This window comes from Motacilla alba, chromosome 4, assembly GCF_015832195.1.
Source record: "Motacilla alba alba isolate MOTALB_02 chromosome 4, Motacilla_alba_V1.0_pri, whole genome shotgun sequence".
Classification (NCBI taxonomy): Eukaryota; Metazoa; Chordata; class Aves; order Passeriformes; family Motacillidae; genus Motacilla; species Motacilla alba.
Window position 1 is genome coordinate 15,102,654 of NC_052019.1, and position 17,040 is coordinate 15,119,693.

The window sequence follows — 17,040 nt, forward strand, 5'->3', positions numbered from 1 at the left end:
AAATCACATTAATCACATTTAGTTTTTTCCCCCGACAGTTCATAACTGCTTTTAAGCTACAGGAAAGCTAGCCCTGGTATCAAATCAAGCAAATGAGAGAGCTTTCTTATACACTAAGCAAATGATCCTATGAAAAAATCAAATTCCATCTCAAGATTAATCAAGTTTTTCCTTCTCTTTGAAACAGTTCAGCATATTAAGAAAGAAAAGCATCTATCTTAAAGATAAGTGGCAGGACAACTTGCACTGCAGGTGTTAATAATTCTGGAAAAGGTCTAGCGTACCAACCATAAATCTTTAGATCTTCACACACAAAGTTTATTTAATAAACCTTGCAAAATTGCCAGTGACTACCCGCATCCTCCAGCTGTTTCAGCACTCTGAAACATTCTACATTTTTGGCTACCATGGCTTCATTACCGCTTTTTTCCACACTCTCTATACGAAAGTAGGGCATGCATAAATGCCTCTGGCATAAGGGAGCTTATTAAGTGCATCTATTACACTTGTTTCTACACCTAACAATGTAGTTACTTTAGAGATGCTGAAAAAGAAAGCACCTCACAAGTTCTGATCACATTTCCCGAGAAGTGGTTTTAATAGTGAAAAGACACTAGCTCATATATTCACAAATTTATCGAGCGTGTTTGAATTCACACAGTGTGGAACACAAATGGCCCATGTGTCATGCTGTAATACACAAGAAGTAACCTCATCTACTGCTTTAAAAGAAGGACTGGATAATATATGCGGCCTGAGAAATTTCAGGAGTGGGAAACTAACATAACCTACTTCCTATTAGTGCTCCAGAGACAGTGGGGAAAAAAAGATCTCTGATTTCAGATTCCACTTCTAACACACATGCGAGGATAGAGTTAAAGCAGCCTAACAAGATCTGTTTTTCCAAAAGCCTGAATTTTAACCTACAGTCCACTTTCATAGGGAAGGCTACAAGCTCTGTCTAGACTGCAGAACAAGTAACCTTCTTTCAGTTTAAATCACTTCACAAAATGATCTGCCAATAATGTGAATTGTAGCTATTATGTGAGCTGTTATATAAAAATTGCAATAATTTATGGATCTGGAACCACTAATTTAGAAGCAGAAGTGTTAGTTACACATTAAAAAAATCCTCAAAACTATATTGTATCAGGAAATTAGCAAGCTTTCCCAAGTGATATCAAACATATGAAAATAACAGTTCTTAAGTTTCTGCACTGGAAAAAAAATTAATATTTAAAAAAATATTAGCAAAATTAAATGCAATTTAAAATAGCACCCAGCATTCCAAATAGGATACCTACATCTGCCGTGATGTCATTGAATTTTGTTATAAAGGCATGTTTCACAATATCCACTGCAATTTCTGAAGCAACCACCATGCAAACATCCGGGAATAACACCCAAAAGTGATCTGAGGGTTGTGAAGAAACAAGTTAGGCCATTTAATTTAATGTCAGCATACAAAAAGAATTATAACAATTCTATTCAAAAATGAAAAATCCTCATGAGTCTGAAGAATATGAAAGTTTACTTATCACTGAGCATGCAGTGTACAAATTCTTGCTTATTTCATTGCTGTCCTAAAAACTTATCACTGCTGTACTATCTGTACTGTCCTGTACTATCACACCACAGTTGGGATCAGGCTATAAACTCTTCACTTTGTAAAACTTTACCTCTGGTAGGAAGACAACCTTTGTAGGTACTAGATACTACGTGTTCAGTATGTGTAGGACATAGACAAAGCATCTGCAGTTTTAGATACTCAAGATAAAATTTAGGTAGACTGGTAGGATTCTGGCAAAATATACCACACAAATCAGGGATCAAAATTATTAAAACAATGTTTTAATAAAATTGTTGTTTATACAATATTTATTGAATATGTCATTAAAATCTTAAGTATAATCAATATTAGATTAAGAATTGTATTTTTAACATAATCTTTATCACATTTCAATCTCACTAGCCACTTTCTAGGGGAACCTTCATTCACAGTGTACTCAAAGGAAAGGAAAGGGCTGGGAAGAAATTGTTCCAGACACTGCTTGAAAGATAACTACATGTGTTTATAGCATAACAATAGATATTTTTAGCAGAAAGAACACAGTCATTCTTAGAAGAATACCAGAAATAGAAAAATGAGAATCTAAGGTATTTGAAAAAATTAGGATTTGTTGATTAAATGTGTTGATTACCCTTATCTTCCAGATTGAGGAAAGAAGCAAGAGATACAGCTCTTCATAGCACAGAATTTTTTCTTCTAGTTTACTCACCTGGATTCCATGAGAACTGTTCCATATTTCTTAGACATACAATTAGTAGCAGCACGTAATTGGTGAACCTCTCCTTTATATCTGGATTTAAAAAAAAACAAAACTTGTCAGCTCCAAAGAAACATTTATTTGCATACAAAGATATCTACTCATTCTGAGGTTCCATCATTTATTAATTCTTGGATTAGATAACATTTTCCACAAATTATTTAACTGGATTTAAGGGGTGAGGGAAATGCTGGGAACTACACCATGGACAGGATTTCCACAGCAGGTTGTGACCTGGTCTGTCCAATGCTGCCTCTCCTTGGAGTTCCCAGCAGCAGAAGGGAATTGTGACTTATTATCACTTCTTCTAATACATTAATAAAATAATCATTCTTCTTGATAAAGTCTGTGCATTCCTTCTGTGATTCAAAAAGAACCAGCACTTTCCGTTACTAAAATTAAGACAATGTACCAATCTGTCCTTTCAAGCTATTTGCAAGGTACATTTCATTTTCAGATCATAGATATTCAAATTGCTTTATACTGGGTTCAGTAAAAGGAAGAAAAAATGTTTGAAGACAACTGTTACACCTTAGCTAGAAGGCTCCTACTGGTCTTTCACACTGCCCTCTTAAAAGGGAACAGCAGGATGTATCAGCAGGATTATCAAAACTGCAAGCACTGTACCACAAGAGCAATCTAATTCAGGACAAAGTCCTATGCCTTGCCTCCCAGACAAGGCAGTCTTTTTTTTCTACTTTGGTATTCTGTTTCCAGAGACAACACTCACAGAGCTTGCTTCAGGAAGCATCACATTTTTTAGCTTATTAAAAAACACCTTCCTGAAACTGTATTAATGAAAAGCAGGGTAAAACCCAAACCATAATGTCATCACAATTTAGGAAGTCTAAAGAAGTCTTTTTAGAAGATAGTGCTACTAAGAAAATCTGTGAAGACACTCTTATTGCTTGTTACACCTGTCAATAACCACAAAAATAATTTCCTTGTGGGCCCAAGGGTTAATTTTCTTAAGCACATCCAAAGGGTTCATTTTTTTAAGCACCTCCAATACTGTGTGGGGTTCTACCTCCTGATTTTGGGAAACAAGAAATAGAAATGTTCAGAAGAACACACAAGGATTAAGCTGGACAAAAAAAAAAAAATTGACTTTGTGTCAACAGTTTCCATCATCTCTGACTGAGTACAGGTCAACAGCAATGCTTGTGGCTGCAGTTACTACAGTATAACAATATCCCTCATTTTAGAATAGAAGTTTGGAAATACTCAGACCTTTGGCAGGTCTGAAAAAATGGAGCAAAAATTAAAGAAAAAGTCCTCCAGGAGAAGGAATGAAAAAGCACACAGAATTCAAGAAGAATGAGATGTCATGCACAATATCATAAATTCATGTGTCTGTATGGGCTGGGGAAGGGACAGAGGAAGCACAAGCTTTCAAAATAGAATGAATGGCATATATATCCGGGGGGGGCAGGGGGGGAGAAAAAGCAAGTATTTTAGTACAATAAATTTAAAGCAGAAAAAATGACTTAAATAAAACCTAACCATAATTTCTTCATTTCCTGCCAATAACACTCTAACAAGTGAAGTACATTCTTCTATGCTTCTGAATTACTGCCCAAATGACCAGAACACAGTATTGTCTGAAAAGCCTAGTTACAAGGCACCACTTGACACTGTCACAAATGGATGAAAATGCAGTCAAGCACTCATTGATCTACATGCTTTATCATGCCCATTAGTGACTTGAAAATAATCACTGAGTTTTCAGACTTTTGCACCAAATTTCAAAGTAGTTTTATTTTCTATTTCCTACATCACATACTTCCACATTGCCATGACACATCATTGGTCAGCAATGTTTAACAAACACAGATCTCATCTTCAGTTTTTCAGGTCCCACGGAGGCCTGTACAGAGAGATATTCTCAAGTGGGAAGCAAGGACATTAATTCAGGCCTAACATTAAAGCATGTCTCAAGCTAATCCTCCAGCCATTTATTACCTGCTCATATATGTTAGCTCACCAGTCAACAGGATTAAATTGAGAAGGGACATTTTGGACTTTAAATTTCCTCTTATTATGCTGTAATAATACCAACTTTTCTTCCACTAATTTCTGAGACTGGGTGACATTTTACCCATTTTCCCCCTCTGCTTATTTTTCCTGTTCTCAGTGGCCTCCCTTCTAATCTGTTATCTCTGCTGCCACAGCTGTTCAAGGCTGTTAGGAGGGAGAGGAATGACTGTGGCCGCTGCTCATCATCCTCATCCCTCTCATCAACTGTCAGAGTTGCAAGCAAGGCAAACAGGGCACTTTACAGCAGCTTCAACAGTAAACTCAAACAAATCAAAAATTAATTTCTCACCCTCATGGACAAGAACAAAAAAGGCTTCAGGATATCCAAAACAACCACTGGTAATCAGTCCTAAATATTAATTAAAATTCCAGAATACAAAATATGTAATGTTTCATCATTTATTATGAACTTATTTGATGCTGTATATGTACATTTGGTTCTTTTAAATTGGTGAGGGGATTTTCCTGTACCATGTATTGCCACTTCTGGATGATGTGGTGAACTACAGAACAAGTGAAGCTACATCCCTGGGTCCACCCTTGCTCATGCTCTAAGAACAACAAAGGCAAAGTGTATCAATGTAATTGTGAATTTGGCAAAACAGTGACAAACCACCAGTGTTAATGATCAGTTACAGACAGCACAGGAGGCAATCATTCTATTCTGCTTCAGCATAATGAAGAGTAAAGTAGAAAGAAAAGTGATCTCTTCTCATTCTCCACAATGCTTAATAACATTGATATAAACCATTTCAACTCAGTTTTGCATGTATTCCACTAAGTATATATGATAAGCATATCACATAACTTTTTCTGTTAGGATACACTATAGCTTCAATAACCCCTGCCATTATAAGACAGGATTAAATGAGAGCCAAAATGACAGGCCAATGACATTTTAAATGGTCTTCAGTTACCTCCACAAGGACATGATTAAGAAGCTTATTTTCTCAGTGTTTATGACCCTAAGTGTTAAAAACCTGACATGTAGCAGTAATTCAGATATATTTATCCCCTTGACCAGTCTCTTGTCAGCACATACCATGCACAGTGCTGATGACATATTGTGCATGAAATCTGGATGGATATCAGTGACAGGTGCTGCTCCTCAGGGGTCCATATTGGGACCAGTGTTATTTAGTATCTTCATTAACAACACAGATGAAGGAATTGAGCGCACCCTCAGCAAAGTTGCAGATGACTGAGTGCTGAGGTTGCCACACCAGAAGAGCAGGATCCAGAAGGACCTGGACCAACTCAAGAATTGGACCCATGGGACTCTCAAAGAGGTGTAATGAGACCAAGTGGAATGTGCTGCTTCTGGGTTGGGGCAACCCCAGGTATCAACACAGGCTGGGAGTGAACAGATCAAAACCAGCTGGGTTGAGAAGGTTTTGGGGATTCTGGTGGATGAGAGGCTGGGGACGAGCTGGCAATGTGGGCTCACAGCCCAGAGAGCCAAATGTGTCCTGAGCTGCATCACAGCGAGAGCCCAGGAACTGAGATCCCGAAGTGGGGTAAACAGACTTGAGAACACAAAGCTATTTCCTTCCAGTTTCCCTAACACATTATGCAGGAATCCCAAACCAGAAAGAAAAAAAAAATTATGTTAATCCCACTGTTTATATGTTTAGATCAAAAGCTAGTTATAAATTGTAGCATGTAAGAAGTGAAACAAGATCATTTGGTTTACATCCCAGCAATTCCTAAATAGCTGCAGTGCCAACTACCTCTTAACAAGTGACCAGAGCACAAGAAAGGATCAAACACTGAACAAGGAATCATCAAGGACACACCAATCTCAAACATAGTTCTGCCCCCAAATCCCTCATCCTTAAAACGAACAACTTGACTAGAATAATGGTATTAAAAAAACCTCAAGCCACATGAGAAAGCAGTTCGAATTTCAAAGGCCAAAGGTAAAAATAAAGGCTATTCAGTATTGTGATCAAAGTCAGAGACTGATAAATTTGGAACAAAGAAGAACAGAGAAGAAAAAGTACAGAATTATAAAGAAGAAAACTGAAGTTCCTAAAACTTTAGAATAAATATGTTAAATTTTTGAGACAAGAGACATAAAAAACAAGGAAGAGTCAGGCCTAATAACGAACTGAAGCAAATAACCTAATGCACTACATCTAATGCACTTCTTTGCATGAGGTACAGTTGACTTTTGTGAAAAAATTTAATTTAGAGCACAGCTTGAAATTAAAATAAGACATTTAAAAGCATAAAGGAACGCAGCATGCTGGGCTTTCAACAATGATAAAAGAACTTCTCTTTATAATTTGGTCTCCTTGTTCTCTAAAAATGACCCTTCAAAACTAGTTAACAGATAACTATTTCAAAAAGAGAATATACTATTTAAATTTAGGGAAATATTTCTTCCTAATACAACAAATAAAAGGTTTTCTGTATTGAAGTGCTTTCCAATGGCCACAGTGTTTTAGATTGCCTGGGTGTACATAAATTTCCTTGTAAAAGTCAGGGTGACAATGCAAAAGTAGTTTTGCTGCAGCTGACAAATCAAAGCTGTGGGAACAGCATGGTTGAAGTCCCAGATTCTGTAGCTGCAGTCTCAAGCAGCTATAGAAGTCCCAAGGTCTTTGTTGATCTGCCCCTAAAAGATAACAGATTTAGTTTTATTGGATAACAATTAACTGATGTATATTTCATGTCCTGTTCAATTAATTTTTATGTAGATGATTCACAGTTATTTTAATCTTGAAGTTTTAGAGGATTTGCTGTTACAGTAGAATTTTAAATGGCCATAAAAATGTGAGAAGGATCACTGACTCCACTAAGTCCAGAAATGTAAATACTGGGAAAAATAAAACAGCCACACATCAGCTTGCTATCCACCAACTGGTGCTGAGCACAATGCCAAGTGAAAATGATTTCACAATTTCCAGATCTAAACCAGTAGCTTGGTGGCACTTCCTATCCTGATGTCATACAATGTAGAAGCTTGAGCCAGGCAGGGGTCTGCAAGGTATTTCAACGTGTGATACAGGGCATTTCATAAAAAGTACAGCTTGCACAGTTCATTTCTGTTTTCACACTTTTATTCACAAGAAAAGTTGCTTTTGAATTTTAGCTGTAGTAACTTCTCTTGAACACAATATCTACTTTTGTGGTCATTGCTTATCTTTTCTGCTATGTCATCTTTTTCTTTTGATTAACATGTTAAATAAGAAGAGAGTTTCATCTACTTGTGAGGAATTCCTCAGATGCCCCTGTGAGACTCCTGTTATTCCCCTCAAATTCTTTGCCTAGCGTGTACAAATCAGTACCTTTACATTGAATTGAAAACATATGTTTGATAACAGTAATATTTTGAGCTGAGCCCCAGAAAAAGTGAATCCAATCAGTGTGTCCAAGGTTGATCAGCTACTGCTGTGATCATTACCCTGCAGGTGACTGCAGACATCAGAAAACTACTGAAAGAAGCAGAGAAATATGGGAAATATACAGGAGTGCCTGTATATTAGATTTAGTGTTTAGATATAGTCGATTTAGTGTTTCCTTTCAGAAGTTCAGTTCAGCCCAGGCATGCTATTTAAACACAATGTGTTCTAGGACACACAAGACACTCCAAAAGCTAACTGGAAGCTCAGCTGACAGGACCAGACTAGCCTCAGTTCCAAGGGAGGATGAAGTACTGGCACAGCAGGCCAACACCATCATAAAGGTACACCATCAAAAGATGCACCATCATTTCAGCTGCACGAAATAAAACGTTTAAAGGATACTAAAGTGATCAGAATACATGAATTGAAACAATACTGTTCCATCCTTACTGAGGCTGTGATGCAGTAAATCTGTTCAAGTTCAAAAGAGGTGAAAAGCTCTATTAAAAATCTGTCATTTATCTCTGAAAAGAAAAACACTGCTATTTATAACCATACTGAAAGGTGTTCCAGGAAAAGTTATCCGTTTGAAAGGAATAAATTAGCTTGCTTTGTGCACTCTTCTATGTATGTACTCACTGCTTCCATCCCCACACTGTCTAATGAATGGCAATACTTCTTCCATCAACTGATAAAGGATGACCTGGTTTTGCTATTACGGGTCTTCAATAATAATGACCAGCAATAAAATATTGATAACATTTTCTTTTTATGGAGGAAATTGCTAGCAATTTCTAATATCAGTCCCTTGCTTATTTCAACATGAGGCCTCACCTTTAGGTAGGAGAGCTAGATGCACAGTTGTAAACATTTTCTGCATAAATAATAAATCTTATCTAGGTTTTCTGTTAATAGTTAATTAAATTTAATTTTTAGCATTCTCACTGTAAAGCTAAATACCTCTGATTTTAAATATATAAGTAATTAAATCTTGGAATTAAAAATAATACTATTATCACAGAATAAACATTATCAACATAGCTGGGAAGATCTTTTTGGGGAGGTTTAAGAGCATCTATATGGTAGCTTACAATTTAGTGTAAATTGTCTGTTATATAATTCTCTGTGATATATTTAAGGTTTTACGTAAATAGTCTTTCATCCAAGGAATTACAAAACATTTGCATGCAATACTGAAGTTTGCAGATGAATTAGACAGAGGTCATATCAACAGTCAGAACTCAAAACCTGATGTAAGCCTATTGAAAATTTAACTTGTGATACAAAAATATGAATAATCTGTTTTTAAATAAGTAGCTATTTTATTTTTTTAACCTATTGCACATTTGAGTTATCTGGTTTAAAAACTTTGAGCTGGAATGAAAAGAGTAAGAAAAAGGGGGCTGGAATGAAAATATCTTTGTGGTCCCTTCCAGTTGAGGGCATTCTGAGATTCTACAAAACTAGTACAAGTAAAGAAGCCCTAGCACAACCTTAAAGTGCAATCATTCCTACTGGCTTTGAAATCAAGAAGGCAATAAATATTTCAAATGGCTGATACCAGTATTAGGAAGAATTTCCATCAAAGGATACCTGAACAGCTTTGCTTCATGAGACACACTGAGTACGAGTTCCCAAAATCCATCCTAAGCAGAAACACAGTTAAGAAGTGCCAGAAGCATGTTTCCTAAGTACCCTCTACCTATTGGGAGCATATCCCAAATTGGAATAATCTCTGGTATTTCCCTCATATATCAGCTATTTTGTTGCACTGATTTTTTTTGTTTGTTTGGGGCTTTATTTGTTTAGGATTTTTTGTTTGTTTGTTTTAGGGTTGGGGTGAGGTATTTCAAGATCCACCCTCACAACCACCCAACAACACGCATTCTGAAATCACTGTGTCAATACAGCACACTATAAAGTTAATTTTTTTGAAAACAGAAAGCTTGATCACTTGGAAGCACGGCATTTCAGCACAAAGTCAGTAGGCTGTTATAGCACCTCAAATAAAAACTTGCCATAAAAGGACTAGGTGTTCCTTGAAGTGGATCTCAGTTTCATCCTACTAAACCAATCCAGTAAAAGGGGTGATGAGGAATGCAAGTCAGAACACTCAAATTAACCAAGGTAAAATGTTTATAGTAAGAATAATATGAAATACATTGATTATATTAAATACATTAATGAATTAAATAAACAGCCTCTCTCCACATTTTCTCCTGATCAGCACTGCTATACATACCACTATTTGACATTTGAAAAAGATTGTTCTTCTCAAACTTCTTGAAAACACTTCCTTTTATTTCGACGAACTGCAATTTTTAGAAACAGTTAGTTAGTTTTTACTAATAAAAAACTGACATAAACAAATAATATTATAAAAAAAGATGTTATTTTAAAATATTAATATTTAAGACATACAAAGACAGAGGATTCTGAAACAAATTAGGGTAGCTATATGATAAAGCTACATACTTACATTATTGGACATCATGATGGTAAGCAGTGATTTATTGTGGGAGTTGAAGGCCACATTGAGGGTTGTTGCTTGAACCATTATGAGAATAGCATGTAGGACTGCATAGCAGGGTTAAGGAAGAATATTTGAAATAGGTTTTCTGCACAACAGTACTGAAGAGCAGTGAACCACAGATTTCCTATTTTGCTTTCAAAGTTCAACAGGCAAGTTTCCATACTCCTGCAAACCAGACTTACAGCAAGACAATACTTACATGTATGTAATACATGCACAGTGCTGTGTACTATGTAATAATGATGCTAATTTTTCTTGCTCTAAAAGAACCCAATGACATTAGTTGTGAGAAACATCAATACAATCTGAAGAAAAAATCTCAGGTAAAGATTCAGAATTAGCCTAAAGATTTCAGAGAAAATAGGGGAAAATTGTAAGAATTTTAAATTCATTACCAAACCTACTGACTACGGTATCTCTTTAGATTCATAAATTCACTTTAAGATTATTTCACAAAAGAACATTTGCATCCTGAATATTCATGAGCTTATCCTTTCACTTCAAGAAAATATATTCAAGCTAGATGCAGTGAACATTCCACTAAATAACAAAATCCCTCTATCTTTAAGGCCCTGTGAGCCAAAATACTCCAAACCAAATCAGAAATAAAATTTTCCATGAACTATCCAATTATGGCTTTTCATTTTACTACAGGTACACCATCATGAAGGGATTATTTCTTTTAAAGCAGGTGGTACTGGCAATCTTACTTTTCAAGTAAAGGAAGACTGATTTAGGAATACTATTAATTTTTCAAATGTATTAAAATATAATAATTCAGAGCAATTACTTTGTAATTTAACTTCGAAAATGTTGTAATTTATCAAAGAAAAAGGATACAGACATACAGCACAGCCATGAAGAAGTGAGGAATCACACCAATGTGAGCTCTTTTTCGTTCCTTAGGTTCTGTAGCTGTCCAATAAAGAGCATCCAAAATATCTTGTCCAAATGAAGAAATCAGACGATCAGCCACCTAAACAAGAACAACTTTACTGCCTTTTTCTCTCCAACACTTGACTAAGCCCAGGTCAAGAACACTTCAAACAAAGTACAGCTCAATCTAAAAAAGGTTTCACACATATATCACTTTTGATCTCTTACTTATTCCATTTTCTCTCTGGATTTCACAGCAATACCGTTCTTTCTGTATATTAAGCAGTGTACTTTCCCTTTCAAATTTACTATCCCCTTTGCAACAGGATTTGGAATAACTAGCAATATATTATTATCTTAGACACTTTCTTGAAAGATACTCAAGTAGAACTCAAACCTCAGCCTTTTATAAAGTAGTACGTGTGTTGTATCAAACCATTGAAAATGTTCTTCCCCATCCCTCTGGGTTTAATAAAAAAAAAACCCCAACAATAAAAAAGTGAATTCCAGATGACAGGGAACATTAGCTTACAGGTACAAAAAGCCTGAAATTAGACTTGGCTTTGCTGCTTTCTATATACTGAAGTATATGCTTAATGCAAATGTCTACATAAAGCAGAATTCAAAATTAAAGTACTATAACAGAAAAACAAGTGATTAAGAGGGACTTGAAAGTCTGCCCAAAAGGGAAAATATGTTGAAAAAAACAACAAACACCTGGAGTATAATCCAAAGAATATACACACAAATAGGAAAAAAAACCCCTCTAGCAGTAATTCTAAAGATAGAAAACATATGGACTGCATTTTGAACTTGTAATTTAATACCACAGCAAGAAAGGTCATAGGGAGTTCGACCAGTTCCCAACATTTCATCAGCAGCAAACATATAAAACTGAAAATCATTACACAGAAGAACATTTCTTCTGTCTATACACTGCAGTTCAATAATTTTAAAACCAAGCTGCACAGGGCAACAAAACCAGAACTTCAAAAATTAAACTTGGCACATCTGGCTAAAAAAAGAGCTATCTCTCACTGCTTACTAATTCAACCAAATGGAAACAGGTAAAGATGACAAACTGATTATCTCTACTTAAGAAATACAAGGAATATTTTCTCTTAGCGTCGTTCTGTAAAACGATTGTGGACATGTTAAATCAACATGCAGCAGTACAGAACCAGGTGCACCATGTCCCTGCAAATATTGATCCTACTAGATAAAAAATAATTTCTTGGGACAACACAAACCTAGAGTTCAGATAATTTTCTGACTTTTAAAACTAAATAATTGTCAAGGTAAAGATACTGAAGTGAGGAAAGTTTTACTTATTTCTGACACTATTACTGAATGAAGTTTCCTAAAATATGAACATTGAATTAAAACAAAATTTTACAGGGTGCCTCAAGTAAATGTACAATATGCTGCACTCTTAGAATCACCTATGAAATAAAATGAACAAAGCCATGAGCTGACGAATTATCATAAATCTGAAGCTCCCAACCCCATCAGTTTGAGAGATATTTACAGTGGCATTGTTTTCGGCTTTTAGATTTTGTAAATTGAGATTGTCTGCATTATTTAGTTCCTGCTCATTGTGATGACCCATTGAGTAATTATACCTGGTGTAGTAACACCAGCTACAGAAACTTAAGAGTTTGGTAAGTTTTTGTTCACAATATTGTGAGGGTTTTAATAGATAAAATGGTGGCTTTGCTTTCCTTTCTATTTAAGCAGTCCTTAGTTCTTTGCTGAAAGGATAGAAAATATTAAAACCCACCACACAATATTGTTGTTTGCTTTTCCAAATATGACTTACCTAAACCCTACATGCCGGCTCCAGGCTCCAGCAGAATTCCATGGTGAGTGCTGTCACCAGCGTAACGCACACTGGGGCTTCACAAGGAGCAGGAGCCGGTGGGGCTGAATCTAAAAAAGAAAAGTGTCATTTAAGCCAAATGTGCTGAATGCTCCCCTTAGCCTGTCAGTTGGGAGCATTCAGCACATAATTTGAAGATTTTGCATTCCTCATATCTGTCCAGGACAACACTCCCCGGACTTGCCAACAGCCGAAAACATTAGGACATTGTAAACATCTCTGTTGCTTGGTGATTTACTAGACTAAAAAGATCTTCCTTATTTTGAAAACTTGGGTAAAACGTAAAGCATATTGCTTTAAAAAGAGCATATTAAGAATTCCTTAAAAAGAATTGCTTGCATCAGTAGCAAAGACTTTTAATAAAAATCACCAAAGTAGTCTAAGCAAGCCAATACTGAAACTGTTGAAAGCTGACTATCAACCAAGGCTTTCAGTGGAATAACATGAACATTTTCTGCCAATATTGCTGCAACCTGTCATGGCAAAAAAGCCCCTTAAAAACACACACTCTGCCTGGCATGCTGGGTTTCATGAGACACCATGGAAATTAAAGACTGTTTCCAAATTCAAAGTCTAATGTAATTTTTCTAATAACCATGAGTAGTAACAAACTTCCCCCTTTCCTAACAGAAACAAACTCATGCAGCACTTTTCTTGGTTAAAACACACAATTTTGGTTCTGTCAAACATAGCAAAGTAATTAAATTCCTCATTCCAAACAGAATGTCACATGGCTTCCAATTCACAGCAAACATTGCAGTATTGCTTCAAATTATGTGGTAAGCACATAAAGCTGAGAAAGTACAGCATTAAGTGATTTGAAGTTGTCTTGAAATAAAGAGAAAATACTATTTAAAGTACATAGATTTATTTAGTAAGTGATAATCTCTCATCAATTGTGGAACTGTATATGGATGAGTATTTCCCCACATAACTAAAACTTAGTAACTCAGTGCCAATTTAATATTTGTACATATTTTTCAGCAAACGTAAAATCAAAAGAAACAAAAACTCTATGAATAAACAACTGGGATGGCTTGTATGATATTTATTTCACTTACTATACCAAAGTGTGTTCCTTATGCAATATTTTCATATTTTATTAGGAAAGAACAAATGCCTTCAGACAAAATATTCAGATTTTGCAGAATGTCACCCTGTTTCAGCAGTCTTCACACAAGGGTAAAACAGATGTTCAAATAAGGATTAATATATCATTCAGGAATCCCAGAACCCTATCAGAATAACTTTTGTGTACAAAGCTCTGATTGAGTCCGTTTAAGAGGCTGTATTCCTACTGTGTCCTATATTTGCAGAATGGAGATAAGATTGTGCCCATGAAAACATTACTTACTTTGTGAACCACTGATCATAGAAGCACAATTAAAAATCTTATGCTTTACCTTAATAGAAAAGCAGAAACTGCTTTTCTTGACAGAATTTTTGTTTATCTAACCTCTCAAAAGAGAATTGCCTTTTCTACATTCATTCATTCATTCACCTTAAAGGCTTGTGTCTGCTAGCCAGGACTGAGGTAAAGCTGTAACATGTGTCCTTGCAGACAATGAAAGCTGTATTTCCATAATGATGAATTAAAACCCAAATTCCATGTTTTCTATTATCCTCCTTCTCTTCTCTCTCTTGGGATCTTATCATTATCTCAAATCAACAGTTTCTACTTTTCTTGATGAGTTCAAAATCTCATTCATTACCTGGCATTTCATAAGACACTTCTTTCATTTCCATTTCTCAAGTTTCTTGCTATGAAATTGATTAATAAGCTCCATAAATTAGGCATTATGAAACAGTACCTGAAGCCTTATTGTTCACAAACCTGTCTGTTTCACTGCATCTATGTTTATTATCTTAGGTATGTGCAGATTTGTGAGAATACCAGATGTGCCACATTTTAAGTAAATACTGGAACACAAAATATTTTAGATAGTCTGACAAAAGCATGCTTCATATTCTGATAACATCCTTACCTCAAGCATGTTATAGATGATGTAGAGCTTTATGACAGACTGTCCCCTTATCAGATGATACATCATAGAGTAGTCAACATAGTGCATCATGAAGTAGCAGATGACCAATATAACTCCTTTGAGCATGTCACATACCTGAGCAGGTTGTAGCAAACGTCTGTCACTGAAATACAAAGGGCAAAAAGTTCCACTAAATGTCATATACCCACAAAATATAGGTATTACTAAGTCATTATGAATTTACAAAGCTGTTCATCATGGATATATTTTAATGTAGTTTATTATGCCTCCTCCCCTGCCCTTCACTCCAACACCACAACTATGACACACATTTATAGATCACACTCACAAACAGGATCACAGTCTCGTACTAGCCACATCCCTGTAATTAAAACACTGTATTTGCTGAGAGCTTCCACTTTTCAAAAACCTTCTGTATGCATGCCCTTGGTTTCTAATTTACCATCCCACTTCCACACAATTCTATGATTTTGACTTCCTCAGATACAGAAATTGTATTCACTATGATCAAAAAGATATGAAGCAGTCGTCTTCAATTTCAGTATAATGAACTAGATGCTGAGGAACAGGTTATAAATTCTGTATCTTCATTTAACTCTAAGCTCTGCAGCAGTAAATGCAAACAATTTGACATCAGAGCTGGAGGTTGATTGTGAGCCAAATGCAGAAGTTTTCCATGAGTAACCCAGGAGGCTAAAGGAATCATTACACAATTTCTCCCTAGTAAAACTACAGGAAGAAAATAGCTTTATCTCAATTGTCACAAGAGTATACACAAGCATAGTGAAGTAGCAAGGCCATATTCACTTGTCTATTTATTTAGTTTAGTATTAATAGGATGCAAAGCAGTTAAAAAGCCTTTGAATTCCATCAAAAGGTTGAAAATTAAATATAAAAAAGGAGGAAATAATTTCTATTAAATATTTCTATTTTTTTAAACACTGAAATGCTTTTACAGAAGTTAATGTTTCAAAGTAGTCACAAGCAATTAGCAGAATTCAAGTAATGAATGTTCAGTTTCTGTATTCTTAAATCAGTAGATTAAATCAGTCATTAGGCAATGTTCCCATGAACTGATAACACATTTAGAAAAAAAATGAAGAGCTATCTTGCAAAAATGTATGCCATTTGTAAAAAAACATCCAAACAGTTACTTATGACCTCTGCAGTAGTTCTACAGACCCTGCAGAGAAGTCTAAAATCCCTGCTACCTCACTCATTCTATTTAAATCACACCTGGAGTGTTATAATTTGGGTTCCTTTGTTGTCTTCCACTCAAAAGAAAATTGCCCTGAAAACAACACTCACGCATTATATCACTCCTGGAACCACACAGTGACATTCCACAATGGGCAAATAGGTCATCCTCTTGCTGGGAGTATGAGCAAGAAAGTTTCCAGAACACTCAGATTTACAGTATAGCACTTTGAACAGAGAGCAACTGCTCCTTTTATTATATAGTTTTTACTGCATAAACTGTATTAAAAACAATTACATTCTAAATAAAAGAATTCAACCCGGTCCAGCATACCAGACTGCTTACATGGGCTTTCTTTCCCTAAAAGACATTTTCTTGTTTTCAGAAATCCTCCAGTAAAAAACAATCTTCACACCATATCTTATTTCAGCCTAAGTCCTTAACAAAATGCCTCAGTGAATTTTCTTCCTTTCTTCAGCCCCCAAACTGAGTTTTAACTGCAAACACCAATTGAAAAAATTAAAGAAAAGTGAATGTGTACCTTTTGCCCACTGCTTAAAAAGGCTATGACTGTCTTTGCATGACACACAAAAAAGTGCACCCTCTCCAACCTGTAAAATCACACTTTGAAAATTTACTGCCTTATTTAATTACATCTGACTTAAAAGATTATAGTTATTAAAATATAATAGCATATATTGAAATATTTACAGGACTTAAACAAGCCCATGATTATGATTACTGTTCATATGCTGAGTAACAGCATATTCCTTTTTCTCCAATCTACTTCCATTTTGGAAGTGCATTCAGTCATTTCTGTACAAGTTTCCCAGC

At 35.5% G+C, this 17,040-nt stretch overlaps 1 protein-coding gene across 2 annotated transcripts in view; it reads right to left on the reverse strand.

Annotated features, from left to right (window-relative positions):
• The window catches only part of TAPT1 (transmembrane anterior posterior transformation 1), a 49,763-nt gene that overhangs the window by 11,267 nt on the left and 21,456 nt on the right, over positions 1-17,040 (reverse strand). For both annotated transcript variants that reach the window (XM_038134898.1, XM_038134897.1), the window contains 6 exons: positions 14,988-15,150; positions 11,088-11,223; positions 10,194-10,291; positions 9,957-10,026; positions 2,280-2,360; positions 1,305-1,414 (listed from right to left, as the gene is read on the reverse strand). In XM_038134898.1, the coding sequence (XP_037990826.1) occupies positions 1,305-1,414; positions 2,280-2,360; positions 9,957-10,026; positions 10,194-10,291; positions 11,088-11,223; positions 14,988-15,150 (658 nt within the window). The remainder of the gene's footprint in view (positions 1-1,304; positions 1,415-2,279; positions 2,361-9,956; positions 10,027-10,193; positions 10,292-11,087; positions 11,224-14,987; positions 15,151-17,040) is intronic.